The 27,479-nt window shown below is 40.1% G+C and overlaps 1 protein-coding gene across 15 annotated transcripts in view; it reads right to left on the bottom strand.

Annotated features, from left to right (window-relative positions):
* Nucleotides 1-427: 427 nt before the first annotated feature.
* LOC102047883 (SAM and SH3 domain-containing protein 1) overlaps nucleotides 428-27,479 on the bottom strand; it is a 570,321-nt gene continuing 543,269 nt past the window's right edge. For all 15 annotated transcript variants that reach the window (XM_055713587.1, XM_055713585.1, XM_055713586.1 and 12 more), the window contains 10 exons: nucleotides 24,202-24,273; nucleotides 21,698-21,841; nucleotides 19,410-19,545; nucleotides 18,218-18,387; nucleotides 16,896-17,105; nucleotides 16,018-16,168; nucleotides 13,219-13,332; nucleotides 5,796-6,934; nucleotides 5,082-5,213; nucleotides 428-4,260 (listed from right to left, as the gene is read on the bottom strand). In XM_055713587.1, coding sequence (XP_055569562.1) covers nucleotides 4,000-4,260; nucleotides 5,082-5,213; nucleotides 5,796-6,934; nucleotides 13,219-13,332; nucleotides 16,018-16,168; nucleotides 16,896-17,105; nucleotides 18,218-18,387; nucleotides 19,410-19,545; nucleotides 21,698-21,841; nucleotides 24,202-24,273 — 2,529 coding nt within the window. In that variant the 3' untranslated portion in view covers nucleotides 428-3,999. The remainder of the gene's footprint in view (nucleotides 4,261-5,081; nucleotides 5,214-5,795; nucleotides 6,935-13,218; nucleotides 13,333-16,017; nucleotides 16,169-16,895; nucleotides 17,106-18,217; nucleotides 18,388-19,409; nucleotides 19,546-21,697; nucleotides 21,842-24,201; nucleotides 24,274-27,479) is intronic.

Genomic DNA, 27,479 nt, shown 5'->3' with positions numbered 1-27,479 from the left:
CTTGCAGGCAGGAGCTTTAACTACAACTCCAGAGTTGTTATATATACTTTCTCTGGTTCCACCATTTTTAAATTGTTTCATTCCAAAATGGAAAAGCTCCCGACAGGGAGACCTCTCATACACATCTCCCTGAGCCCAGCAGCTGGACATTCATGGGATATAAGAGACAAATGTTTAGACAGTGATGATTCACATCCCAGGCAATCACATTTTGAAGGCTCCTTCTAGTCCTGGATTTTCAGGGCTTCTAATTATTTTTTTTAAATTTTATTTTAATCTTTTTTTCTCCTGCTGCAGATGTGTTGAGAGTGCTTACGAGGTGAGGAACTACAGGTTTGGTAAACTGGAGGGAGAGGGCCTGGGATTAAATAGCTGGATGCTGCTACCAGTAAAGAGAAGATGTTAGCTGAATTAAAAACAACCAAAAAAAGAGAGACCAAGGAAATTTATTTACTTTTTATCTATGAACAGTATGACATATAATTATAGACAGGTTTTGATACACAGGAAAACCCTTTTGTCAACCTTTTTTTTTTTTTTTTTTTTGCTAAATGAAACAGCACAATAATCTTTACACATTCATATTTTGTTTTTTCTTTTTTTTTTTCTTTACAATACACAGCTTTCTTGGGTTGAAGCAAACTGCAGGACAAATTGAGTACTGGTATATTACAGCTACTTACATCATTTAAGAACAGCAAATGGAGAAAAATAAGTTATTTAAATATTGATTTCATATACAGAAAGTGCACCTTTGTTAGTTGTTACATAACTTGCTTGACAGTTTTGATTCCCCAGAGGGTGTCAATTAAAGATAAAAGTATCTTGGACCAAAAGTATTATTTATTCTAAAAATAATACAGTACAACTGCACAGCTGTGACTTGGTGAATCGACCACTGTTGCTGCTCTTAGAGATGATGACCTGTTTGAATAACGCAATGTTTAATGCTTCTGATCATGCTCCCAGTTTGCATTGAAAGCCAGGCTCGTAAGAGAGCACAGGCAACTACGAGCAACCTTGCCATCTGGGTGGTAACAGCGGGTTATTGATCGAAGCTTATGATTATGATGGCATTCAGTAATATTTTGGGCTTGCTGCTTCTATTCTTAAATAGCTGTTTGAATTACAATGGTACAATGGATAGATACTTAACATTGTTAGCCTGAGCAGAGCAGGTTAGGATTCCAGCAGCAGGTTTCTTCTGTGCTTCCCAAGAGTTAATGAGCAAACTTTTGTTTAGAGCACTGAATGGTTGCAAGAAGATGTAAGAGGTTATGGCTCCCATACTGCAATGCTCACCTGCTAGGGAAACTGCAGCTGGGAAGCTCAAACACTGAGAGAAGCTTAAGGCTTTTTTAGATTAAAATATAAACTAAAATTGTAACTCAAGTAAGACCACAGAGTACAGTCCTGAAATGAACAACAAAGCAACGATTAAAACACACCAATCTCAAACTGCTCACTCTAGTCCTGATGGGTGTGATTTGGCTTCCCTGGGCTACAGAATCGTTTAAAAATTACAGCCTTACAAAGAGTGTTTGGCACACAGGTACAGTTTATTCCCATAATTCTCCTTCTGTTATTAAGAGAGGGGAAAGTAATTAATATGGGAGAACTTTGTTATGTGACTTGCCTTCCCTGCCACATGAGGAAATTTGTTTCCTTTTTTGTTGCATATAGTCAGCTTGGACTTTTCCCTTGCTCAAATATAGCTGCTGTCTACTTACTTCTACTCAGTTCTAGCCTCCGCCAGCAATCCCAGGAAGTCTCAATACTCTTTCCGTCTCCTGCTTACTGATAGTCACCACGTAAGCCTCAGAGAGGCTTACAAACAAGAACAGACAAATCATCATTATTAAAAAGACATGATTTTTTGTACACTTTTTTTTTTTTAGATTTTTACCAGCTGTGCAAAACACCTATGCTGTATATTTCCTGATGCTGCCACATAAGAACGTGCTGATTATCCACATACCCAGGAGAACGTTACAGAAACAGATCCAGAAGAGCTTTGAGAACAATTTCAAGTTACACCAGTGAATTAGTTGCCTTCACATGATGGTGTGCAGTAGACAGTGGTGAAATATGAAATGAGGAAAGTAAACCTAACACCTATCAGTTCTACCAGGAGCCAAATTAATTATCATCTGCAGTAAAATGCATAGTTCATCTGACTTAAAACATGATCATGAAAGGACCATATGTAGTCAGGAATCCTGGAATAGCCACAATTTTTCATTCATCAATGTGAGACCATTTTATCAGGAAAAGTGTCATTATCTCAATATGAGGCTGTGATAACTGAGGCACCACACAGTGAGTGCCTTGTCTGTTTTTTTTACAGTTAGTTGATGTCAGAACTGATACTGGAAACAGCCACACATCCTGGCCTGTGCCCAGATTTCTTTACTCTCTCCCTTTACCTGCCAGAGGAAGCTTGCTTTGTCTTCCACGGGGCGTTTGCTCTACAAGAAGCTGAAGGACACACCATATATTGACCCCAAAGCAGAAGCTAGTTATGTGCTACTCATCATAATCTGTATTTGGTATATAAAACGTGTACCCATATAGAAAAATAAGATCTGTCATTAGCCACATATGCGAATGGAACGTTTGACATGGATTTAGGCAGGAAAATACTACATCATGGAAAAATGGTTCACCACATATGCCAGAACGATGCTCTCTCCCCGTGAGAGGTAACATTAAGACAGTCATGAGTGATATCAACTGTTGTAAAATCACAGTGTAATTCATGAAGTACTAGGATTTTTTTCCTCTGTGCAATGGAATTACAGGATCTGATGATTTCTATGGGACACAACTTGCTTTTTTGATGCATTTTATCTCCCACAAGTGAGTTTTCATTTGCAGAAACCCACTGTTTGGAATTGATATGGTCAGGATACCAAGTCAAAGCTGCAGCATAATGATTGACAATATAACACAGTACACAGAATATGATTAAAATGAAAAGCAGTTACATATATACAAGGCAGTATATCTTGGAACAGTTTAGTGACAACAGTAAATGCAGACTGTAGTGAACAAAAGTTAGCCTGACAACCAAAACCTAGCATAACCCTGCATCTGTAAAAGCATCTATACAACACAGAAGGTGTTATAATGAGGCATTTTATAGAAGCTACTTCAACCGGAAATCACCCTAAGTGCAGCTTGAGGGTGACAAGTTGAAAGAAGATTTGGGAAACATGAATACAGATAAGTGAACACTAGGTAACTGTTTAAAAGCTTATTTTAAGGCAAATAAAAAGCTGATTGCTAGGAAGCAGTTATAAAAATGACCTCAGCTCTGTACAAATAAAAAGAAGCTCTCTAACTCTCCGTGGGTTAGTTGCATTGGAGTGACAGAGATGGACCATACTGAAAACTAATTCCAGTCCATTAACTTTGGCCTAGCTAAAGGCTTTGTGGCATATTGGAACCTATACGAGGCAACAGCGAAGATGACTGGGAAGGGGGTTGTGTTTAGGTCTAGACTGCTAAAGTAAACTAAAGGCATTTGCCAAACAGCTTCTACTGGAATTTGCACCTTGGCTTGTGCCTGGTCTTTAGGACTGTCTCCAGGTACCTGGAACTTAGATGTACATAAAACCCCTGACCTAAAGAGTTCTCCATAGAAACAGGGCTTATTAGTAGTATTACTTTCACAAACTTGAGGAAAATGTGCAAGGGTCCCTTAATTCTGTGAAGCTGTCTGATTCTCAGGCCAACCCCATGCACTTTATGAAATAAGAATATTCTATGGGAGTGAAGGGGGAGGGAAGTACCACATCTGTGTTACCTGGTGGTTGCTTCTCTTCTTCAGTTGCCAAAGACAGCAATAGAAACATTTCATATCCTTTGAAGAAGATACCTGCCTGTCCTTGGGAGCCACTTCCTTGATCCCTTTAGCTATGTGAAGTAATTAGACCAATATTGGTGCAGGAAGAAGCAATGGATTCTCGATCAGGCAATGCTACATTATGGAGCACATTAAATTGCCTCTGGATCAAGAGGTTTGAAGAGTCTTGCCGCTGCCAGGAGCTTGCTTATGTGCCTTTCCTCTGTGATGCCAGCTTCTTGAAGGCAAGTTTGTGACAGAGAAGGCACTTTGCTCAGTGTGTTGAATCCTGCTTCTGTGAGCAGGCTGGAATACATAGGTAGACCAATGGAAATCAGCCAGTCAGATACAGAGGTGATAAGTCCTGGGGATACAGGTTTTCGGCAAATTTCAGTGAGCCCTCCACTTGGAATCTGTACAGTAAAGAAGAAAAAAAAAAAAAAGAACCCTTAATGTTAAATGTAACTGCTTGTTTTACAGCAAGCCTTATAAGTCTTATTTCATTTTTTCTTCCTAACTGGCAGAATTTCATAGCAGATGTTTCAACTTCTCTCATGTCACATTTGTCAGTATGAAAGCAGTGTGGGTTGTAAGGCTAAGATCACTTGGCATAGGAGCAACAGCAACAATTTTGGCAATGCGGATGCAGTGGGCAATATTCAGCTGCTTGGGCAACCATCACAGGCCATTCTGAGTTAGTCTGAGATCAGTAAAAAATACCCAGTGACAAGACTGTCCAGGGTGTTCCGTTTTATTTCTCAGAAAGGCAAGAACACGCTAATTTTGCCTATTACCTCCTCAGACAGACCAAGTTCTCTTATAAAAAAACATAAAAGCTTTGACTGTTTCCCCCTCCTGCATTTCCTAAGGAGGAGTGGACAACAGTATAGTTTAAGAAATGAAAAAGGACTGTAAAACCTTTCAGATTTCAATACATGCCACCCTTAGCGAGCAAGTCTCTGTTACCACTGCTTGCAGTCTGCTTAGACTTTTAAGGCTATTATTCAGTCAAGAGGGAGGGTTATCTGCTCTCTGTTCAACTAATAACTGTCCTCCTTTGGGACAAGGGAATGTACCTCCTGCTCCTGTAGTACCCCCACATATGTTGTACCTGCTGGGTGAACACAGGGAGCACATTTGTCCCAGGACTTCGCAGGTATCTCCCTTCACCAGTAGTCAGTCTTTTTAAAAGTCTGCTCATAAATAAGAAAATTTGCTTTATGAAAATACTCACTGCCATGCGATGCTGCTTCCTCAGTTGCTTTACCCGGATTTGGTCCATGTTTGTGGCAACATCCTTTTCAGGCTGGTCCAAGTCTTCAGAGTACCTCTGTACCAAAGCCTCAGGAATGCCACAGCGACCATGCTGTGTTCACAGCCAGACAAAAAGGAGAGAGAACAGATGAAAGAAGTGTATCAATACAGACCGATCCGTGCAAACAGAGAGAGATGCAGGATGGGAGTAATAAGGAGCTTTCCTCAAGATTCCACGAAAACTGAAAAAGCAGTCCCTAAAGGAAGGACTGGACCTTAGGACTCCTTCCTTCCCAAAAAGATTTCCTAATTACTATGCTACCAATTCAGACTTCCTTGGAAGCACAAAATCTAATCCTGACTTCCTTTTTCAGCAATAATTCCCCACACCAGCAGAGAAAGAGACATTTCCATGCCCAGTGCCACCAAGGTAGCAGCGGCCTGAAAAGATGAAAGTTCAGAGTAAGTCTGAGATTTCTCAGTCCGTCCATCTGTTCCCCCCACCCCGCCCTGAGTTACATTAGGTGTAAGGTGTGATAGTAAAGACAAACATAGTTATAGGATGTCTAATGTCCCAATGATTTATTGTTTATCTAGGTGGTCAATCACAAAAATAGAACAGATACAGTAAATGAAACACTATCCCTTGGAATGCTAGTAGAATAAAAATGCTTAAACAATGTCCTCCACTTACCTTGTCAGAGTATGGTTCTTCAGTAAGATCAATGTCTTCAGACTGCAACTTGTTTTCTATTACCATTTCCAGATCCATTCCTCTGCTACAAGAGACTTTTCTTGCCGAAGCAGGACCTAGCTTTATCACATGCTGCTGAACACTAGCAGTCTCTGGGAGCTCTGACAGCCAGGGCGGCAGTGGGCTAGGAGGCGTACTGGGCTCCTGTTCAGAAGATGTCCTATGGGCAGGTACTGCGTGACAATCAATGGGAGTGGATGAAGTGGCCTTTTTTACTGGCAAACATGGTGCTTCTAGGCTTGAGTAGTTCCCACTTGTGGTCGTGGGAGGATGATATAACCCATTAGAAAGGCGTTCTCGGCATTTTTTGGCAGGGACAGGTGGTGGCTGAGAAGGATTTTTTGGTTGCATTCTTGCCTCATTTGTGCCTTTTTGCTCAGCTTCTAGACCTCCCTTGAGGACTGGAGCATAATCAGCCCGTGCAAGGTCATGAAAACCTTTACTCTGTATTTCCAGAGGCGTCCTTGTTGCAGGATGTGTCACTAAGGCAGGCTGAGCTTCACAGTATTTCGGGGGGAACGGAGCAGGCTTTCCACCTGCAGTCTCCCTTACAGAGCAGTCCAATTCCTTTGCTCTTCCCTTCTGAGAAGTAGCAGCTCCTTTACCCTGTTTAGCCATCAAGTCATCTACCGTACAGCTGCTTCCATGAGACTGGGGCAGCAGTGCAGAGCCGGGTGCCTTTTTCGCTATATCCAGTGAATCCTGAGGAAAAGAACCCACTTCCTTGCTAACATCCTGTAGGTTAGTATTGGATTCTCCCTGGAGATCATCCAGCGAGTGAGATCTTGGCCAGGTATCTACACCCTGGGGGCCATCCAGAGTTTCATAGCTCCGACAGACAGCAACCGGTAAACTTCTACGGTTCTTCTTCAGACCCGTAACAGCTGGAGGCTGGACAGAGCTCTTCAGAGCACGATGCGTGCAGCTGAACCGGCTTTCTTTTTCCCCTTGCTGTAGAGTTTCTATTGGCTTGGTCAGTGGAAGTGTAGGATAATTTGATAGCTGGTTTCTGCTGAAGTCCTTAAAGCTATGCTCACTGGCCGATTTTGAGGGCAGAAGACAGGTCCTTCGAGTTTTACCTAGAAGCAAATAAGTCACAATCCACCATAAAAAAATCGATCGATCAATCAATGTGCAGTGTACATAATGGATCACTTATAAATGCCTTTGAAATAAAATGATTTACTCTTGTCTTGTTAATGCTAAATGTACAGCTCAGTGCCATTTTAAGCATATGAATTTGTGAGCTTCATGAAGAACTAGTAGATGTGACCACGTAAGGAAAATACATTTCATATACTTAATATCCTTCCTACTCTGTGATTTGCAGAGATTTGGGGTTTAGCTCATGTAAACCCTTTTCAATGTAGAAATACCCTACAGTTAGAACTGATAACCTATACACATTGTAAGAACTTGTTTGACAGAAATAACTCAAAAGATCTACTGTTTTTTCTACTCTTCTAATTTTTTTAGTATATCAATAACTATGTTCACCTTCTAATGAAGTTTACAAGATTGCTCAGGAAAGTTGTTTTTTTTTTTAAAAAAAGATCCTGTTTATTAATTTTCATTACAAAGCGTGCCGATAGTCTTATTTAATCTCTTAAATGACAGCAAACTATTTGTAATGGCAAACCAGAGTGCAAAGAAGTGTTGTAAGATGGTTTTGCACCAGTCCTTTTGTAGTTACTCTTGGGGACAGCAGAGTTTTGTGGAGAAAGCCTTATACTATGAGATGGAGAAGTGTTTCAAAAGGCCTTTTCAAGTGTGACTAATCGGAGTGTTACTCTCATGTCATGGTGTTCTATCAAACTGTAAGGTCTTACAGATGTGGTATTTTATTATAATCACTTAAGACGAGATGATATGAATCAATATGAACTACATGGTCTTTGCAAGCTTTACTTTGTATTTTTATGATATGCACCACTGATTTTAAACAGTGAAGTCCACCAAATTTGCTTGACAAATCCTGATCAAAGGGACTGAGCTCATTAGACTATTCATTAGTATGAAATACAAGGTCATTTCTCAAATACTGCATAGATTTTTTTTAAATTATCTTTTTAACAAGACAGAAGTAAATTTGTCTCAAGCAGATGACCTCCCAGAATGACAGCACATCCTGAACAGTTATTCTTTTCAGGGTGACAGGGATACTTTCCCCTATGTACAGTAGGCTTTCTAAAATCAGGATAGATGGATAAAGCCTGAAATTTTATTTTTCCAATGGCGAAAAAAACCCAAAAACCAAAAATCCCAAACCAACAGATCCGGCTAAATGGTATCAAAGTCTGTAATAACCAGCTATCAATAGCTGCCAATTAAAGGACCAGTACCTTTCAGAGATCTGAGAAGTTTTGCTAACTTCCTTGCAACTAAATTAATCTGGTGTACTTTTAAGCTATAGGTGCTTTCGTCTCATACAGCTTGCCTTCAAAGCTTTATCCTGAAAGACGCTCAATACTCGGCTTTTAAATAATATACACTGCTTGCTTTGAGAATGAATGAAAGAATCTGTTTGACCTAAAAAAGAAATAGCTTGCTTTCTCTCTTTCTCTTGCCTAAGTATTCAGAAATCTAGCAAAGAAAATGAAGGTTACATTTAAAGAGAAATAAGGAAAACATGCACCTCAACAAACTGGTTGCATTTTCTGATATGCCAGCCAAGGTTATTCTATCTAAAATCAAGGTGTGCCTACAAGGATGAACACAAGCACACAGGAACTCCTTTCTCAGAAGCTGTATGGTTCACAGTTCAACTCAAGCTAAATATTACCGTTTCTCCAAAACACTAATAAAGACACATCACGCATTAAGTTGGCCCCCTTGCTACAACCCTGAGCGCAGGTAGCTCAGAGAAGTAGCAGAAAGACTTCTCTGTCTGCACCTTTCCATGGAGCTAGGCCACTGCCTTCTGAAAATAACTTAAAACCACATTAAAAAGACACGTGTAAGAAATGTTACATTCATTTCTTTAGTGCCTTCAGGCACTAATGTTAATATGCAATAAGTATGGAAAGGAGCGTTCTCTTTTCATTATTCATATTTTTTGCTAGTACATCTCTGACTTGTGCAATAATTCACCCACATTGTCTGGGGCTTGCTGTCACAGCTCACATAACAAAATCCATGTACCTTCTTTTCCATCTGAAATATTGATCAGGGGATATACTGGTTTTAGGAAGCACATTCAGGAACCTCAGCACTGAAAGAGAAGCTGTGAGAAATGCCACTGCTGTGCAACATAAGCTCTTACCCTCATGGCTTCAGTATCTAGTAAACAACACTTCATTTCTTCAGAAATGGGATAGGCCTATGTAAAGCCAGTAGTCTGGGACTGGAAAGAAGAAGAAATGGGGACTAGCAGAAGGAAGAAGAGAAAAGTTTTGGGGAAGTACAATCAAATCTTCAGTTCATTCCAGCCCTGTTTTGCATCAAAATACAAATGTGGAGAGAATGGAAGTTCAAAACATTTAGTTTATAAAATATATAACTGAACACGCAATCTTGGTCTGCTTCAAAATGCTTTTTAAAAAGTGCTGAGTTCAATGCCATTGTTTTGTGTAAAGGATGGGTTCAGAATGTCATTTCTCTTACACAGATTTAATTCAAGATCAATACCAGCAGGGCAGCTGTGTTTTCTCTTTTTCTAGCTATTCCTTCCCTTCTCTTGACTGCCACATGTAACTTGATTATGCTTCTGAGACATTAAGAAAGGAAGGTAGTATTTCCTGAAAACAGACTTTTAAATACATTTTATGTTGTTTTGATGAAGTGGAGAGCTATATAAACAATGTCCACAACTGTAACATTCCCTCCCTATCTCAGAGAAAAAAAAAAAGAAAAAAAAAAGAGAAAAAACCTACAAGGGTAAAAGTGTAGAGTTAGTAAAGTTTAAAACACATTTTTAATGTTAACATTTTTGATAATAATTCATTCTTATGAATCTCTGGTACAGTTAAGCAGTCTAATGCCTTTCATAGTGCCGTCAACTGCAGTGGCATCTGCTTTAAATGTGTACAGAAGGACACAGGTGTCTGTGTGAAAACTAAGATAACAAAGGTGGTCCTTACTCAAAACAAATGGAAAGTTTTTATTGTTTCCAGGTTCGGGTCAAGCTACAGGCATACTTCAACTGCTTTGTTTAATGTTACGGTGCAGTTTTTGTTAAACAAAGCGCTGCTCACCTCTCATGATATGTCTTGTTATTAGAATACAGAGAAGGAACTTCTTGCTTCCCTGTCATCATTTGGCTCAGAAGAAAGGCATTATCTGGGGGAATATTTCCAGAGGCACCTGTGCTACAACAACAAATTTTCAGTGTTTCTCTTGGTACTTTTCTCTGTATGGAAGATCATCTTCAGAAATTTAATTACTCAAAATCAGACGCAGAACACATTCGGTGGCCTGTCCAGATCCCAGGTTGTATTAACTCCATTTTGGCACTGCTTTCTGTGGCTATATTTTGTGTGCATTTCAAACAGCTCTGCTGACACAACAAAGATGATGGCGTGGTAGACAATTGTAGCGTTATTGCTCTTTTTACTGATCACAAACTAGTAGAAGTGCATAATACATTTGGCAATGTGGCCACCTGTTCTGTTGCTTCCTTTTATGTGCTTAGGATGCATACTTGGCACTAAGGAAATCTGGGCTCCAGTTTCTGAACAGATCAGATCACATCCTTATCCCACCTGATAAAGCCATGGTTTGTCTGCTTCTTCAGTGCTCTGTGCCTTGCATGTGCAATGTGCACCCCCTTCTCCTCAAAAAAGCTACACAGCACAACAAGAAAAGGTTCAAAGAAGCCAGGCATGATTAGGGGCACAAATGACCTATAAGGAATGGGCCTTCTCAGACTAGAAAAGAGATGACTTGGGAAGGAGTATGACAGAGATCTATACACACCATTAGGTATGGAGGTTCTAAGGAAGACCAGGGATGTTCATAAAGAGAAACACTTTCAGGCAAATGGATGAATGACAGGAAACAGTACTCAGTTTTTGAAGTCCTTCAATGATTCATTCCCCATAGTACCCTGGGAAGCACCAAACATGCTTGCTCGGTTCCTATACTGTTCTCTAGCTACGTGCTTTTGCCAGTCCTGTGAGAACTAGATTTCCAATACGGTTTCCAAATGTGTCTCAGACAGGCAATGCTTGCACACAAAACAAGGCCAATAACTGTACCATTGTCAGAAGTCTGAAGGAGAGCTTGCCCTCCTCTGCCTTGTTTCAGACCGAGAGGACTGGACTATATGGCCTAATGGTCTGACCATGGATAGTGGCTTTCTGCTCTTAACATTCTTCCTGTCTAACACTGAATAGGTCACAAACTTGTATGGTCCTTGCCCTCTGTAAATTAGAATAAAATCACAATGCTGCTGTAAGTACATTGTGGATACCTATGAGAACACCCAAATATTTCTGCAGTGGCACCTTAAGAAGTACCTATAAAAGACACGTCTGTACCACTGCCATAGTACATAGCAAACCATGTTCTAGCCAAAATGTAAGAGCGGCTCTGAAATCTTGAACTGATGCCAAAAGGTCCAACAATAGCCCAAAACAGGACACTACACTAGTCATCAAAATATTATGTATAACCATTCCCCATAAAATCTGAAGACCAAGATCTTCTCAGAATGCATTTCCCCTTTACGAAATGCAGTTTATTATTGTTGATCTGCACATTAAGATGTTTATACTACACAAATTATTTTCCTTATTTTAACAGATAAGAAACCAATGTATTTTTAAAACAATATGCATATAAACAACTATGGTCCATGAACTTTGCAAAGAAGGTGAAGCACATTTCAGATTAACCAGCCTTGAAAAAATCTCTGAATGAATCCCATACCAAATGTTCTTTTTATAATGGTTTTCAAAACAAGCACTAAATGCCTTTGTGAGCAAAAATGATGCAAAATGCAGCAAGGCATACATAAAAAGCAATATAAAAATCATCACTGGTACTTCACATTCTGCAAAACTCAGAAATATTGGTTTAAATGTAATAGTAAGTATCTAAGCAGATAGGCAATGACAATTGCTTTCTAAAGATTTCATTATATTGTTAAAATAAGGAAAATGTACAGGCAGCAATTTAACCTCAGTGTTACAGCTATCATTATGATGGCACATAGAGATAAAAAGGAAAGAAAGTTACTATATCGTCACATATGCCATATATTTAGCTATGATTATATTCCAGTATGCCTACTGTATAGGGATTCATCATATTCAAGAAAAAGATTCTCTCCACTTTCAGGAAACTAGTCTATTGCTGATTTCAGGCATTCAGCTTCAAAGCAAATTGCAATTTTCTTCAATAAATGGTTACTTCTGAGTGGCAGACTGACAGAAAATGCATATACTAAGAGAATAATCTTTAGCTTATATTTTAAATTGGAAAAACAGCCACTACAAAGGGGCATACAGTATCTCTATTTATTCTGTTCTTGTTTTTCTCCCTGTTTATGCTGGATGTGATGAAACCGGGTAGTCTGAGGCTAAGCCACGGATCAAATGCTTGGAGTGATAATACCAAACTCAAACCAGTTTCATCTGTTTTATTATTTCATCCCTAATGACAAGTTTACACCAATCCTCAAGTAAAGCATGCTCAGCACAACCACTTGATTTCTTCAGAACAGAGTGAGCAATCTCTGTTCATCTGCCTTGGTAATTTTTCCGTGTATCACCTTTCACTGATTCAAGACAAGGTAACGGAATTGGTATCTTAAACTTTTTTTTCATAGTTTATTTCCTTGCCAACTTCTCCATTAATTTAACTTGCTAGTGTTCATACACTAAAATGTCCTAATTCTCTGCAGCTGGCGTCTGATCAGAGCAGAATGCAACATGCAACCTAAACAAACACTAAAATATGGCCTAAAACAGAGAACATTTTTTCTAAACAGTTTTTTTAATGGATTTAGAAGAAATCCTCCTAATCTCAACGGAGTTCAGCAACTTCTCTATTGCCAATGGTCCCTTAGACACTGGCTGTCAGAATGTAAGTCGTGCAAACCTCATGAGGCACAGTTGCATGAGAATATGATAGGGAGCAGAGAAGGCAGGCAACGGCAGTGAGGGCGCCTGCTGCCTTAGGATAACAAAAGAAAGATGATTTGTGAAATGTGATCAGTTTCCTAGCAATGCAAATAAATAAATAGTAACAGTAGCAATGAAAACCAATGGCTCAAGCCAAGAGGGAAAGAGGCATTCAGAGCAAAGGAGAAAATCAAGTGTGAAGTAGCTTGTGTTAGCTAGCAATAGGAGCAGGAAGTAAATGAAGCCATCTACTGAAAAAAGGCTGCAGGGATTATAGGGGTCATTGCTGTCACCATTACCATTCTCCAGGTTTTCACTGCTTTCGTAGCAGCCAGAATCCCGAGGAGAGCATCCGGTTAGGCCTTGGCCTTCAATGAGAAGTTTCTCCTGAGATCCTGACTGGTCGCTGTTACCTAGAGGATGCGAGAACACAGTGAAAAACAGGCAAACAGAAAATCTGGCTCAACTTCTCAACCTTGCATTTCCAACACCACTATCTTGTGTGTCCAGAGACGGGCAACGGAGCTGGGGAAGGGTCTGGAGCACAAGTCTGATGGGGAGCGGCTGAGGGAACTCGGGGTGTTTAGCCTCAAGAAAAGGAGGCTCAGGGGGGGACCTTATCAGTCTCTACAACCACCTGAAAGTAGGTTGTAGCACAGCAGGACAACAGTCTCTTCTCCCTAGTAACAAGTGATGGGACAAGAGGAAATGGCCTCCAATTGCACCAGGGGAGGTTTAGATTGGATGCTAGGAAAAATGTCTTCACTGAAAGGCTGGTCAAGCATTGGAACAGGCTGCCCAGGGAAGTGGTTGAGTCACCATCCCTGGAGGCATTTAAAAGACCTGCAGATGTGTCACTTAGGGACATGGTTTAGTGGTGGACTTGGCAGTGCTAGGTTGACGGTTGGACTTGATAATCTTAAAGGTCTTTTCTGACCTAAACAATTTTATGATTCTGTGATCTTTTCTGTTGCATTAATTGTACAGATCACTGTTTTAGAAAAGAGTGAGCATTAGGAACAGCCATCACAAATTTTGGAAAAATTCATCCTGTTTGGTAAAGGATTAAGCAACAGCTTCAGCACGAGTGTGAGGGAGCAGTGTGGTACATAATGAAAGCAGAATGGACTGCATGTGCGCCTTAGCTGCCTTGGGGCCAAGTCCTGCAACTTACAGCCATGGAAATGTATTTAAAATGATGGTGTCAAAGTTCTTTCTAAGACTGAAAAAAAAACCCAACACCCCAAACAAAAAGCACTGAAAAGAACCAAATCAAGTGAATCAGAATAAAATCCTAACCCTGACCTACTTTCCAGAAGGGACCAAGAGGAAGGATCAGGAGTGGGTCTGGCAAAGTTAGATACTGTCCCCTAAGAAAGGGGAAGCAACAAGGGAGAGACCAGTGGTAAAAATTCCTTCCTTCCTTGGTCTGTGCAAAGAGCCAATGCTCAAGTGTGGTCCACCCAGGCAATATAGGCTGGATTCCAGGAATTTAGCCAGAATGTTTGGTCAGAAATCTTATTTTGTAAAGAAACTAAATCTAGAGCTGAAGATACAGAAAACTAACTTCATGATGTAAGGATACAGTTTATGTTGAGGGTTTTTTTTCCCCCTGCAATAAAATGTCAGAAACAGCTATTCCTATTCTCAGCACATGAAAGGTAATTATGGGGTGGAACTAACTGCTGTTGCCCCTCCCAGGTTCCAGCTGTCTGATCCCCACTTCTCTTTCTCCTCATCACCCTGACTTGGAGATGGAATTTATACTTTCCAACCACCACATCACAGAGTTCTTCAAGTCTTCAAACTAAAATTGAAGGGCCCTAAAAAAACAATTGTTACTTCAGGGAAACGAGCATTCTAAATAGGTCTGCAACTAATGAAGAGAAGCTCATATTAGGTGATGAAAAGCTACTCTGATGTAAGTGCAACTGCAGTTTTACTGGGGGGTAGAGGAGGGTGGAGAAAGTGTGGATGCCCTTTTGGGAAATGCAACGAACAAGAAAGCTATGTGTCAGTGAAAACTCAGGCCACACAGTACTGTCTACAGATACTAACCACACATCTCCCCGTAACAGAACTAAGCATTGCCCACTTAATAAGCAGCTGCTCAAATTGCTGCTATGGCAGTGTAAGCTAAAACATTTTGCAGAGAAGCAGCTGAGAAAGCCCTCACACAATCCATTCCGCTGATTCTGCTCAGTGGGACACTAAACTTCTGCTGACACTTAGGGATGAGAGGGAAATTCAGTACTGTCTTAGGCTGCTGCAGCTAGGTATTGAGCACATCTAAATTCCTGTCTCAAGCGACATTTGCTATTCAAATGATTCTACTCTGCCATGGCTCTACCATGACTACCGTGCAGATGGTGCAGTCCCGCTTCCTCCTGTGTGGCAAAGACACCATCGAATTTGACTGCCATGGCTTGCTCTGCTTTCCCTCATCTTTGCAACCCCTTGCCTAGGACCATCTGTACGATGGGCAGAATTGCACTGCTGCACCTTATTCAGTCACTGCCTTTCACTCTTTGCGCTTGACTGACATATCTTCTCCCTTTACAAATCACTGTGTTGTCATTTGTACAACCTGAAGCTACTAGTACAATCCTGCAATTCACAGTCCAAGAATCATACACACGTGCAGGTACAATAAGAGAAAAAATTAATTCACATTACCCTTCTCCACAGCCCTCTGGGCTTTGATCTTTTTCTTATCTTTGATAACCTCAGTCTCTTCCCTGTAGTCCAGAAGTTTCTTCTATCCTATTCTCCATGACTCAACTTCTTATTTTGAGTAGGTTATCTTAGGATTTATTCCCAGATATCACTATTCTAAAGAGTGCGTGTTGTACATTTGACATTGCTTGAGTAAGTTGGGTAGCAGGGCTTACATGAACAAAAGAATTCTGGCAGAACAAATGCAAGTCTTAAGTCACTCCTCAAAAATCTACATTTTGTTACACAGGATTACCCTGGAAATAACTAGATTAGGAAAAAAAAAAGATCAAAATCCTGGAACCATTTTTCTGATTTAAGGGGTTCACAACATTCTTGGCAGAGCTCTAGTTAAAACTGAAAACCTCAAAAATCCCACATACTGTCATACTCCTGTAGAAGTTCCACTGCTGTGAGGAGAACTGCTCTGTGTTCAGGATCTCGGATGTTCAGTTCATCTAAATCTTCTTCTTCTAGAAGCTTAAAGGTATCCAGATCTTCATAACCATTGAACAGAAAAGTGGGCATGTGCTCCTGCATAAAAGGGGAGAAAAAAGGAAGAAGAAGAAAAAAAAAAAAAGCTATAAGACAAAATATTTATTCAACTTCTTTTGTCAATAAAGATACTAGAAGAGATTTTCACAATCTTCAAAAAAAAGCAGTAGTTTCACAAATACAAACCAGTGTAAACCAGCAAAATTATAGGATTATAGCTTGCATAAAGACTGCTCAGAGTTCAGGGAGGTAGCTGTGCCAGAGCTAGAATGCTGCACACATTGCTGTGTTTGGAATGCACTGTATTAAATGGTCTGGGTAGCATGCTACCCGGATACACAATATGGCATGGCTCTGCATGAAGCCAGAAGTACAAAGGGTGAATGACAGCCTCACCAGTTTACCCCTAGCTCTTCTGAACAGAAATATGGAAAAAGCCTTCATCTTTTAAGACAAGGTAACTGTTGTTATTTTACACTTTTTCCTTGCTTTTGCAGTGTGCTAGCTAGCAGCCATACTATACAACGATTTACAGTCTCAGAGTGCATACAAACTTGCAGCCCACAGCTCTTCATCAAACCTGACAGGCACTTCTCCCTGGCCTCAGCTATTTTCCCTCTGCAGCTAAGACCTGATTCTGCTAAGTGATGTCATGATCCTTAGGATTACGGATCTGGTGTGCAGCTTTAAAAACAAACAACTCCAAAGGTGTGGCCCCCTTCTCACAAGCAAAACTGAAGTGTAAAGAGAAAGAGAGAATCTGGACCTTTAAGTTGATGCGATCCAAGAGATCCTCAACTGACTTGGGCTGGGGTGGTCTGCTTTTCCGGCGTCTCCTGGTAGGCCGCTTCGGCTTCTCTTCCTCTTCATTTAACACATCCACATAGATAAATTTGAAAGTGCCAACTTTGTTGTTCAACAGGCCCATCCAAGTGCCCATGGGGGGTTTGCTGATTATATCAATGATGTCACCTTTCTGCAGACCAAAGAAACAACAAAGCTATTTAGGCATGATTTCTGATGGATACTCAAGCAGTCCCTTTGATTTTCATATACACAGAATGGACAACACTCTTTAGTTTTCAAAAGGTTAACTACAGCTCTTGCAAAAACGTCTGATGGTACTTGTTTTACAAATGGAAGAAAAGGAAATTAAGTGACATGCCTAAGACCACAGAGCAAGTCAACAAAAGAACCTGAAATGGACCCCAACTGCCCAGATTCACAAACCTGCTTACACCCCAGCAGTGCAGCACTGCTGTTTTGTACAGACGTCTCTAAGCTATGCAGCTATCTGAAACTGGGGCAAGTAAGAACATACCCACTATATATGGGCACAATCTCACATCACATCTCCTGAGGAAAGGAGTCATATGCAGAAGAAACTGCGCAGCACTATTGCTCTTCCTAATGTGCTCCCAACTACAACTAAGAAACGGATGCACACCTGTTTTTGTATCCTCGAAGAGATTACCTCATGTACATTTGCTTTAATAGGAATTAGCTGCTGTCAGAATTTCAAGTAATGAATCTAAGGAGACGGATAGTTCGAATCAAATACAGCACAACTAAAAATAATAAACGCTGATACCCAGAAAGATTAAAGGGGGGTGACAACGCACAGTTAGCAAAGCAATTCAGTATTAGCTCAAAACAAGTTGTATTAACTGAAATGGCTTTAAGAGACACTATGTGCAGGCACATCCACATTTCTTCCAAGGATTTTGAAAATTTTTCCATTGATGGACTAATTCACTGTGGCAGACAAAGTATTTTTCCAATCTTTAAAACAAAATCCTTGCAAAATGGAAAGGAATTTGTGGCCCATTTTTATTTTTCCAGAAACAAAAGACGCAAGCATCTTTCCTTGGATGTGGAGAAATACTAATACTTACTTATGTTCTACAATATTTTGCTATAATTCAAGCAAATCTTAAATGTGCCAGAATAAGATAGGTTAAAGGGCTTCAAAAAACAAATGTAAACTCATTAAAAGGCTAAGAATTTTACAGCTCTTGCAAAGGGTTCTCAATTAAGAATTTTGCCAAAATAAATGTTTAATCCCTTAAAAACAGATAAAACTGGTACCTTGAGCTTCAGAGAGTCCGTATCATAAGGACTTGGAGTAAAATCAGTGTGAACCCTGGCTCTTCCACAAAAAGGTCCTCTGTAAGGAGGCTCTTCATCATCACCGTCTTCTGATTTAACGCTCTCCCTGTTGCTGGTTGAGGAATCTGTTGTGCTTACGGTCTGACCACCTGTGTGAGAGACATAGTATCAGTCGACAAAAAAGAATCTCTTTCTGAAGAAAGTTCAGAAACAGAGGCAAGACAGAAAATGTGTCTTCTTTCTACAAACCATGGTAATCAAAGTTACAAGTCCTTAAATGCTGCTATTTCTTACATACACATGTGACAGGATAATTATCTACTTTGCACTCCTGTTTTCCCCAATTCAGCTCCTCAATATTTATCGGCGAAACTGTTTAACTACTGTCTCATCTATGGTACATCACAGGAGATGTCATCTTTCTGGGAGTTTTGCCCCTGAAAAAGCATAGTCCTGTGAGGAAAATAAGCTCTGAACCCTGCATGAGGGTTGTAGAATCTCCCTTATGTCCAGAAATTCAGTTTTATGGCAACACTTTGTATTGGGGGGGGGGGGGGGGGGGGAGAGGGGGGAATAAAGCAAAAAAGCAAGTGATTTTCAGAACACACTTTCAGTTACTTAGAAATTAGTTTATTTCCCCAATAAGTTCTTGGTTTCTGTTGGTCAGTAATTAATAGTGAAGCAAGTTCACAACATCTGTGTCTCACTTAAGCTCTGCTCTGTGTAGAGACAATCTTAACCAGAGAGGTTTTAAATAATACTGCTCTAACTAGTTCATAAGAGAACCTTACGGTGTCTCTGGGGGGAGGGTGGGAAGCCTATCAGGAGTCCCCAGGAGAAATCTAGTGTAAAGATGAGCCTGCGTACTACTGGCCAAGGATTGCAATTCTCACTCCAATCATTTATATTATAGTAGCAAGACCCAGCAAACCCAGTCAGAAAGCAGGATTTCACTTTTTCAGGGCACTCTATAAACAAAAAGCAAAAAAGATCCGCCTCTGCACCAAAGACCTTACAGTTCTTTGTAAACCCTTAATGACTAACCAACCCATCAGCCCTTCTACTTCTTAACCACTGCTTCTGCTTTGACTTTCTCTAATTCTGCTTACTGTGGAGGTCACTGCTCCCTGAAGCCACAGAAATGGAGCATCACAATTACAACTGAACTTACTCATTGAGCTCTGACCACTTAAGGAACTCCTCAGGCTCTCTACTGAGCCACCAGCTTTCAGCTTGGGTTTGTCCAGGGAGTCAGTGTCTGGTGGCGGCGACTGTGGAGAACCCGGCATGATCCCAGGGCTGGACTCCTGAAAGGGATTGAACCGTATGAGTTTAGTAAACAAACACAGGCACTGACAGGACCTGCTCGTTCATCTCCAAGGAAAGAGATTCTCTTTTCCTGCTCTTTACCAGAAGGATGAAACCTTCTATGTTTATTTACTTATTTAGTGGTACTCAGCTGTGGCAGAAGCCCCACTTTGTTAGGCATGGTAGTGGGGACAGGAGCAAACAGTCCAGTCTGAAAAAGCTAACATTGTAAGTAAAAAGAAACATTACACAAAACTCCCAATTCAAGGTTTTAATGACACGTGATATTTTTGCCAGCAGTACTTGAAAAACAGCAAATGCCAAATTCAGCTTTCTGAGTCACTATTTTGTACAAAGATGAACACAAAAAAATCAGACAATTCAAGTAAAACACACAGCAATGTTATTTTTTTCCCAGTGAATTGTTGATATTTTTGCTTATTTACCTTGCACAACAAAAAAGAATTAACCAGAAAATGCAGCCTGTGCATAGTATAAATACTCATAAACATAAATGCATAAATATAAAAAGATTTTGCTACACATGCAATAGGTAAGGCAATTTCTCTTTTCATTCAGACTAGCATTACAGAAAATCAAAAAGGGTCTTTCCTAAATTGAAATTTTGTCAGCCTCTGTGAATCAGTTAAAGCAAAGCAGCAGATACTTGTGGCCAGAATAGCTTTTGCTTGGGGTTTTTTTCAATGAAGAAAGAGATACTGGCATGTAGTTTGAGTCATGATGGCAGGAAGGTACAAATATTCTAAAATGACTGTGCCAAAAAGTTTGAAAACCGAAGAACTGTAGCTTGCATACAAGAAGAGTTTTTGTGGAGATGTGTGGTCATAAAACTTTCAGATGAAAGCTATTATTTTGCATGCTGCAGAATCATCAGAAAAAAAAGTCATCCCAGCATATGACTTCAGAGGTCAAGTCAATCTTGGAGAGAGCTAGAGAGCAGGAGTATTGCTAACGCACAGTAAACCAGTTTCTCAAAGTGTCCCTTTCTTAGGCAGACTTTGCAGAGCGGCACTTTAAGGCCAGTCGCACAGCAAAGAATCTTACCAATATTAAATCATGTTAGAGCTTAAAATGTTTTAATTTTAAATTAAAATTATAACTGTAGCACTGCCCCTGGTTATGAATAAATATGGCTAACAGCGTTACTGGAAAGGGTTTCTAATGTTGTAAAGCACTGCATAAAACTAGTCACATCTCTTCCTCTCTGCCGTCTCCGCATTCTGCAGTTTGGGATTGTTATATTGAATGTTACGAACTGCTCCTTTCACAGGCAGTACACTCTGCATTAATACCAAAAGGCCTCCCATGCCCGTTTCTCTGGCTGGACGCGCCCCAGCCAGCCGGCGGCCGGCCCGAGGCCACCCGAGGGCGATGTGAGCCAGGGAGAGCTCGGCTCTCTTGCCAGCTCGCTCTGCTCTTACTTACACATTCCAAGTGGCAAGATTGGTTTTAAACAAACGCCAAAGAATTTTTGACACTCCACCACAGCAAGGAGCCTGAGCCCAAAGTACACCAAAAGGGAAAAAGACAGCAATTGTTCCTAGGCCACTGAAATTCAAAGCCTAATTTACAACCAGTGTACTTCAGGTTCGCCTTTAAGAATAAGCTATAAAAAATCTGTAATGAAAGAATAATAGGAAAATCTTCTGTGGGATGCCCTTTTCTGACTACATTGTGCATCTGTTTTAATGGGCTGCTGCAGAGGGCACGCTATGATAGAGAAAAGATCTGTAATAGCTGAGAGGAACCGTGGTACATGAAGTTATACTGGGAATTTAAACTAAGGTGTAAACTGCAGATTAAATATATTACTGCGACCCTGTGTCACAGACCAGTTCTCTTAATAAATAATGATGATAGATAAAGAAATGGAAATATAGAGCGAGACGTGTAATGCCATCAGCCATAGGCTTCTGCTGATGAGCTACTTGAATGAAAACCTGAAAATGCATTTTCATGGTCTGGTATCTATGGGAAGCCATTTCACAGTGAGGAACTTTATAAGAACATAGGAATAAGCCACATCATGCCACAGTCTTGTCAGAAATGTCTTCAGATGTGCCTTGAAGCATGGGAATCTGTATTACACTTCTACACTATTAAGTGGATTCCATTGCAGACTTTACATACCTGCTCAGACAGAGAGCTGCTGTATTTTTTAGACATCCTTTTCTTCATGGTTTCTTTTACAGACTTCACCTTTTTGCCCAGAGATATACGGGAGGCAGAGGGCGATTTGATCACTTCTTTATAAACAAAGTCTCCTTCTTTGCCCTGCAAAATAAAACACCGTTTAAGCCTATAGAATACAAGAGCCATTTTTTTTCCTCAAGTCAGCAGTCATTGCAGATCTATCCAGGCAGACACAGGATGGCAGCATGGTGTCCTATTTACAGCTTTAAGTTCACTGTTGAGACCTTGTGCAAATCACTGTAGCGTCCACTGTAGCTTTACTCCCAAGGCCTGATTTGTAATCTTTTCTGCAGGTACCGTGTGTAGTTGTGTTGGGGTCTGTTAGGATGCCTTTATCCCTTTGAGTTTCAGGTAAGTATTTGACCTGATTGAAAACTTCATGGTTTCAGGGTAAGCCCTCCTGACATCCCTGCAACAGTAATTGTGGCTCATGCTAACAGAAGTAAAGCTACCTCTGAGATTCTAGCCAAAGATATAACTCTCTCTCTGTGTATATATATATGGATACCTACATTTGGCTACCCAAATTTACTTTTTATTTTCAGACAGGCAGTTAACCTTTCTTGATGACCGTCTCTGTGGTTTTACTGTGGATTGTTTATAAAAAAAACACAAAAAGCTACTAAATCCATCAACCATGGTAGAAGCTTACACTTGCACAGCTATTCTTAAGACACACAACAGGGCACTGCTGAACTAAATTAGCTGGTTCATATATAGTAGATGACAAAGGCCAGCTGCTTTGAACGCATTTAACCTTTTCTAAATCAGCTTAAGATACCTAGCACTTATGCCACAAGCACATACAAAGAACAAACATGGATCAATTGACATTTTGCCAAAGTTACTTCTATGACTCAGCCCTTATTCGACCTTCCAGGCAGCATGTTAAACGTGTTAAACACGGTCTTTTGTTCCACGCTCTGTCAGGCACCACAGCAAGGCAGCTCTATTAGAGCTACTACCAGCACTGGCAAATCACAACGTAAAAAGGACCAAAATCTGTTTGGCCAAACAGACTGAATACTGAATTTGGTCTCTGACTTGGGTCAATAATCCTTCTCAGGACAATGTAGGCACACAAGATAACAAACACTAAAATAAGTGTAGACTATATTCTACATGATTTTTTTCCCCCTAAATTTATGTATGTTTGCTACTTTACTAATGTTCTCCCAAAAAGTTTATCTGAAATTCAGCTGATACTTCATTTCCGATAAATCTATATTTTTTCCTTTACAAGTTGTTTGTGATTACTTCTTTGGTAACTTTTGGTCTTTCAGCAGAAATTAAGGATAGCTCTTTACTTATCTTTTTGGAAAAAACCTTCCAGTCAATGGACGTAAATGGCTTCAAGAAAAAAAAATTTGATCTGCATACATTATTCTGGTATACTGCATCTCTCCCACTACTAATGCTAGTACGGAAAAAAATGTAGTATTGAGGTTTCAGACTTTCTTATATCAGAACCAATCTGAACAAAAGATGTCAAAGTATCTATGTTTAAAGATAAACACTAAGTTTGGAAGTTAACTTTTTTGCTAAGTTAAAAATTGATGAATAAAATAACAGCCCACAGTTTTGGCCAATTTATAATTTATGACATTAAAAAAGTAATTGGAAAACCAAAAATAACTCCCAAATACCCAGCCAACAGAAAAAAAAAAAAATATAATACTGGCATATAAAAAGTTTCACAATTTATACTTCATTTAAGTGAACAGAGAAGTTATCAGATCCAATGTTGAAACAGAAAAGAAAAACATATATGGGCAAAAGGAAAAAATATGTTAGTAATTTCATTTGATATAATGTTCTGGCTCATTTTTCTTCTGTTATTTTTGGCTCAATAACACTGGGATCAACAGGAATAATATAAAATGGAATAAATTCTCAGGGGAGATGTTTTTTGGTTTTTTTTTTAACACAAAGCACTCTGAGATCAATTGCACAGCACCCAGGACAATGGGATTCTGGTCAACTCCAGAACTCTTAGATACAGTGGGAAAACAATAATAAATCTCTTACATAATGGCTTCCACCCAAACAGCTTGGAGATCTTCAGCAAATGAAATTTTGCCTCATCATTTCAAATAGTAAATATTTTTACCAAGAAAGTACAGTAATCACAAGTTTTGCCTGGGGTGATGCTCTGAGGAAGTCAGACATAAGAAAAGCCCATAGATGTGCCCCCAGATCTGTGCTTTGATCACTTGTTCCTGCCTCATTACACATACGGTATATAAATACTTATACACACATGGATATGGGTGGGTATGTTATTCTCAAAGCTAAGGAAGTTTGTGGTTAACAAAGATACTCTGCTTTCTTGGATTTCCAGACTGTTATTACAGACCTAAATTACACTTCAGTCTATTTAACTCCATTGCGCATTTCATTTTATGCTATTTAAAGTCTGTGCCTTTTTGTCTTAAACTCACCATTTGGTCAGAACTGTTTCCAATATGAAGGGAACGATTTGTCAAGTCAAATCCTCCAAAGCTACAGGTTCGCTGCAAAAAAAAAAAAAAAAAAAAAAAATGGATACAGTTCTATCACAGTGAGTAGTTCACTCAAGGCATCTGTGATTTGGAGAACGCCAGTAAAAACATAAATGTCTGCAAAAATGGAAACAAACAAAGAAAAGGATGGGAGATTATAAATCAAGATATTGTTATAAAGCAATTTGAGTAATTTGTCTTTTCCAGAGACAACTCCTTGGCCTAAGATCTGCTGCTGTTGAGTCATCTATTGCCTACTCTTTATAATAAAAAAAGACTTTTTGGTCTAAGGAAACTGTTGATATTATGCATCAAGGTTTCCAGGGTGCTGGCAACTCCACCTCAGCACTCCCATCTGCCTTCATAAATAAGTCCACAGTAGCACTGAAACAGAGAACCACCAATCTTCTAAAGCATTGAATAACCTACCTTCTGGGAATAGCTGCATAGACTCCATTTCCACCGACACACAGGGAAATGCTACAGGCCTTGTAGGGCAAGCCCTTGGTAAGGGGAGGGAAAACCCAGCCCAACTATCCATACACACTGTGTCCACAGATATTCAGCAAGCCCTGATTCCAGATCAGGTATTTACCATCACACCTCTGGTGATACGTGGCAGCTCTGCTAGTTTTGGGAGAAAGTACGCTATGTTTGAAGTGCCACAATCACCTAGTGAAGTGACTCAGTTTTGTCTGAATGCACAGATGCAGTTTATCATAATCAGCCTGAATAAAAAAAGGAAATCGGCACTATGACACTGCTTCCCTCCCAAGAGCAGAGGGCAAGCAAACGCAGTACAGTTGCATTCCCACAGCCAAGCACTGTTTAACTCTGGCAGATGAATTTCTGCTAAAGCTTCAGTATCACCTGAAAAAAGACCAGACACTTAGGGGGCTCAGAGAGAATCCAGTTTTTGCTTTGCAATCCAAAAGGTAAAACCTTTGACGTTTTATTTGGACACTGACCGACCAGCTGCACAGTACTCAAGTACCTGGCCCTGCCAGAAGTCTCACAGGGCAATCCAGGGAAACCGAGGTATGGCAGTTGCGATTTACTTGCACAACCTCAACTCTGAGCTCTGAGTGTGAGTTGTGAGACAGGCAGGTGTCTATTTTAAGTATTCTCTTCAGAGTTAGAGTTGAGATAAACAGGAGGCAGAAGATCAGCCACTTGCAAACCATAAATTCTTAGGGCCTGAACTACCCCAAGACACCTTCGGACTCAGGTAAGCATCAGATCAGCCCTACGAAGGATTGCCCAATTAGTACCCTGAGTGTGTGCTTGGGAGGAGGTGAAGACCAACCACCTGAGAACTACCAGTCTGATTCAACACCATTAGGAAGAAGCAAGCTCTACAAACTGTGCCACTTTATAAACCATTCTGATATAGACTGATATATATATATCAGTTAGTTCTATCAGAGTAAACATTCTTCCTGCCCTGTTCACCACCAATCAGCATACATATTAATAGCCTTTTAAAAGTTATCTTTTCTAGTTGTCGGGTGCTGTGTACCTACCAGTGCTTGGACGCCAGTTTTTGTACCCACCACAACTCTAGTAGAACTCAAAGCCAGCTTTGTCTAGGCCCCACACATTAAGAAGAGTGCTGTGATGTAGAATATTTTAAAGTGTTTTTTTCCAGAAGGCAATGTGACTATGGCACAGCTTTTAAAAATTGTTTTTGGAAAGCATTGGAGATCAACCACAAGTAATCAGAGCAGTTTTTAAAGCACAGCACGTTTAGCTATGAGTAATATCATCCTTCTGTAAAGAGTCCATCTAATTAATCCTACAGTGTATGGTAAGCCCAGCAACTAAGAGAGGACATCTGGAACTGCTCTGAGCAAACTTGTCTGTCAAACCAGACAGAGCTCCTCCTAAAGCAGTCTTCTCAGAGTGCAAAATGTCTGTTGGTTAAAAGCTTCTGAATAAACGCACCATATTAAGGATGCTTATTGTTTCAATATGGACCTCCCCTTACATTTAACATTTAATTTCCACCTTCAGATTCCAGTAGCGACCCTGGCAATACTGTACCAAACAGAAGGTCCGTGGATGAGGAGAGGGATATTCAATGGAATGGTCATGCAATCAAAAGTACTGTTTTTTTGGGGAGAAAAGAAAAACTGATGCGATTCGAAAATTTCATGCATGTCCAGGTCACTGAAACAAATATAAATGACAAAAATGAATGGCAAGGCAAGACAGAGTGACCAATTCCACTGAATACATAGGCATTGCAATTTCCCTGAGGTTGCAGCAAACAAACATTAAGTGCTTCTAAGAAGGAATAGCATTAGTTGAAGCTTGCCAGCTTTTTGCAGTTTCAGGAAGAAGTATGTTGAAAAAGCAAGTAAGAGCAGCATGCCTCCACCATTTATCCCATTCAAATGAGGCTGGAGGAGCAGTTGACTGAGGAGTTCCTCAACAACAAAACACTATCCATTTCTTCTCTGATTGTATCTCTGTTAATAAGTAAAAGTCAGTCCAGACGGTTTTCGTAATGAAATTACTATAGTGAGACTGCTGATTATAAGAACTGAGAGTCTTGTTTCTGTCATCTGTATTTACAAAGACAGTAGAGGGTATTTTTAATTACGGGCCGTCTCTAGCACATGCAAGCATCTCTTTTGCTTGAGATACCCCCCTATTGTTCAGCCCACAGAAGGATGAGTAAGGTTTGCCTTATCATTGTAATATCCTGATGGGAAAACAATGACTCCTGAGTACATTGTGAAAATAAACAGAACCCTGTGAGTGCCAGGGCAAACAGTCAATGCAGAAGAAATACTGAAGCTGCCAAGAGAGAATGTTCATGATATTGGGTAGAAAAACACCCATATATTTTGTGGCTGAAGAGCAAAAAGTGAACAATGAAGGCTTTGTCACCTCCCACAAGTTATTCAATGAGACCAAGGCTGTGACTCTTATATCGAGAATACCTCACACCTGACGAAATGAAGCAGACCTCTCAAAATCAAATCTGTAGTTCAAGAGGAAAAGCTGTTTCTTCTGTATTGTTCACTGGAATATCCTGCTTAACATTATGGGTGCACTGCTGTTTCCACCCACTGAAGTAGGGAACGTATCTACGCTGTCAACTGGACAACAGACTAACTGGCTCAGCTTTGGAGATCAGGCTGGCCCCAAAAGCAAATTCCTAGGAAACTCAGCATCATGGTTAAAGGAACTGTCTAAACTGGTTGTGTATA

Source organism: Falco cherrug, chromosome 6 (assembly GCF_023634085.1).
Source record: "Falco cherrug isolate bFalChe1 chromosome 6, bFalChe1.pri, whole genome shotgun sequence".
Lineage (NCBI taxonomy): Eukaryota > Metazoa > Chordata > Aves > Falconiformes > Falconidae > Falco > Falco cherrug.
This window is presented reverse-complemented; position numbering and strand designations above follow the sequence as displayed.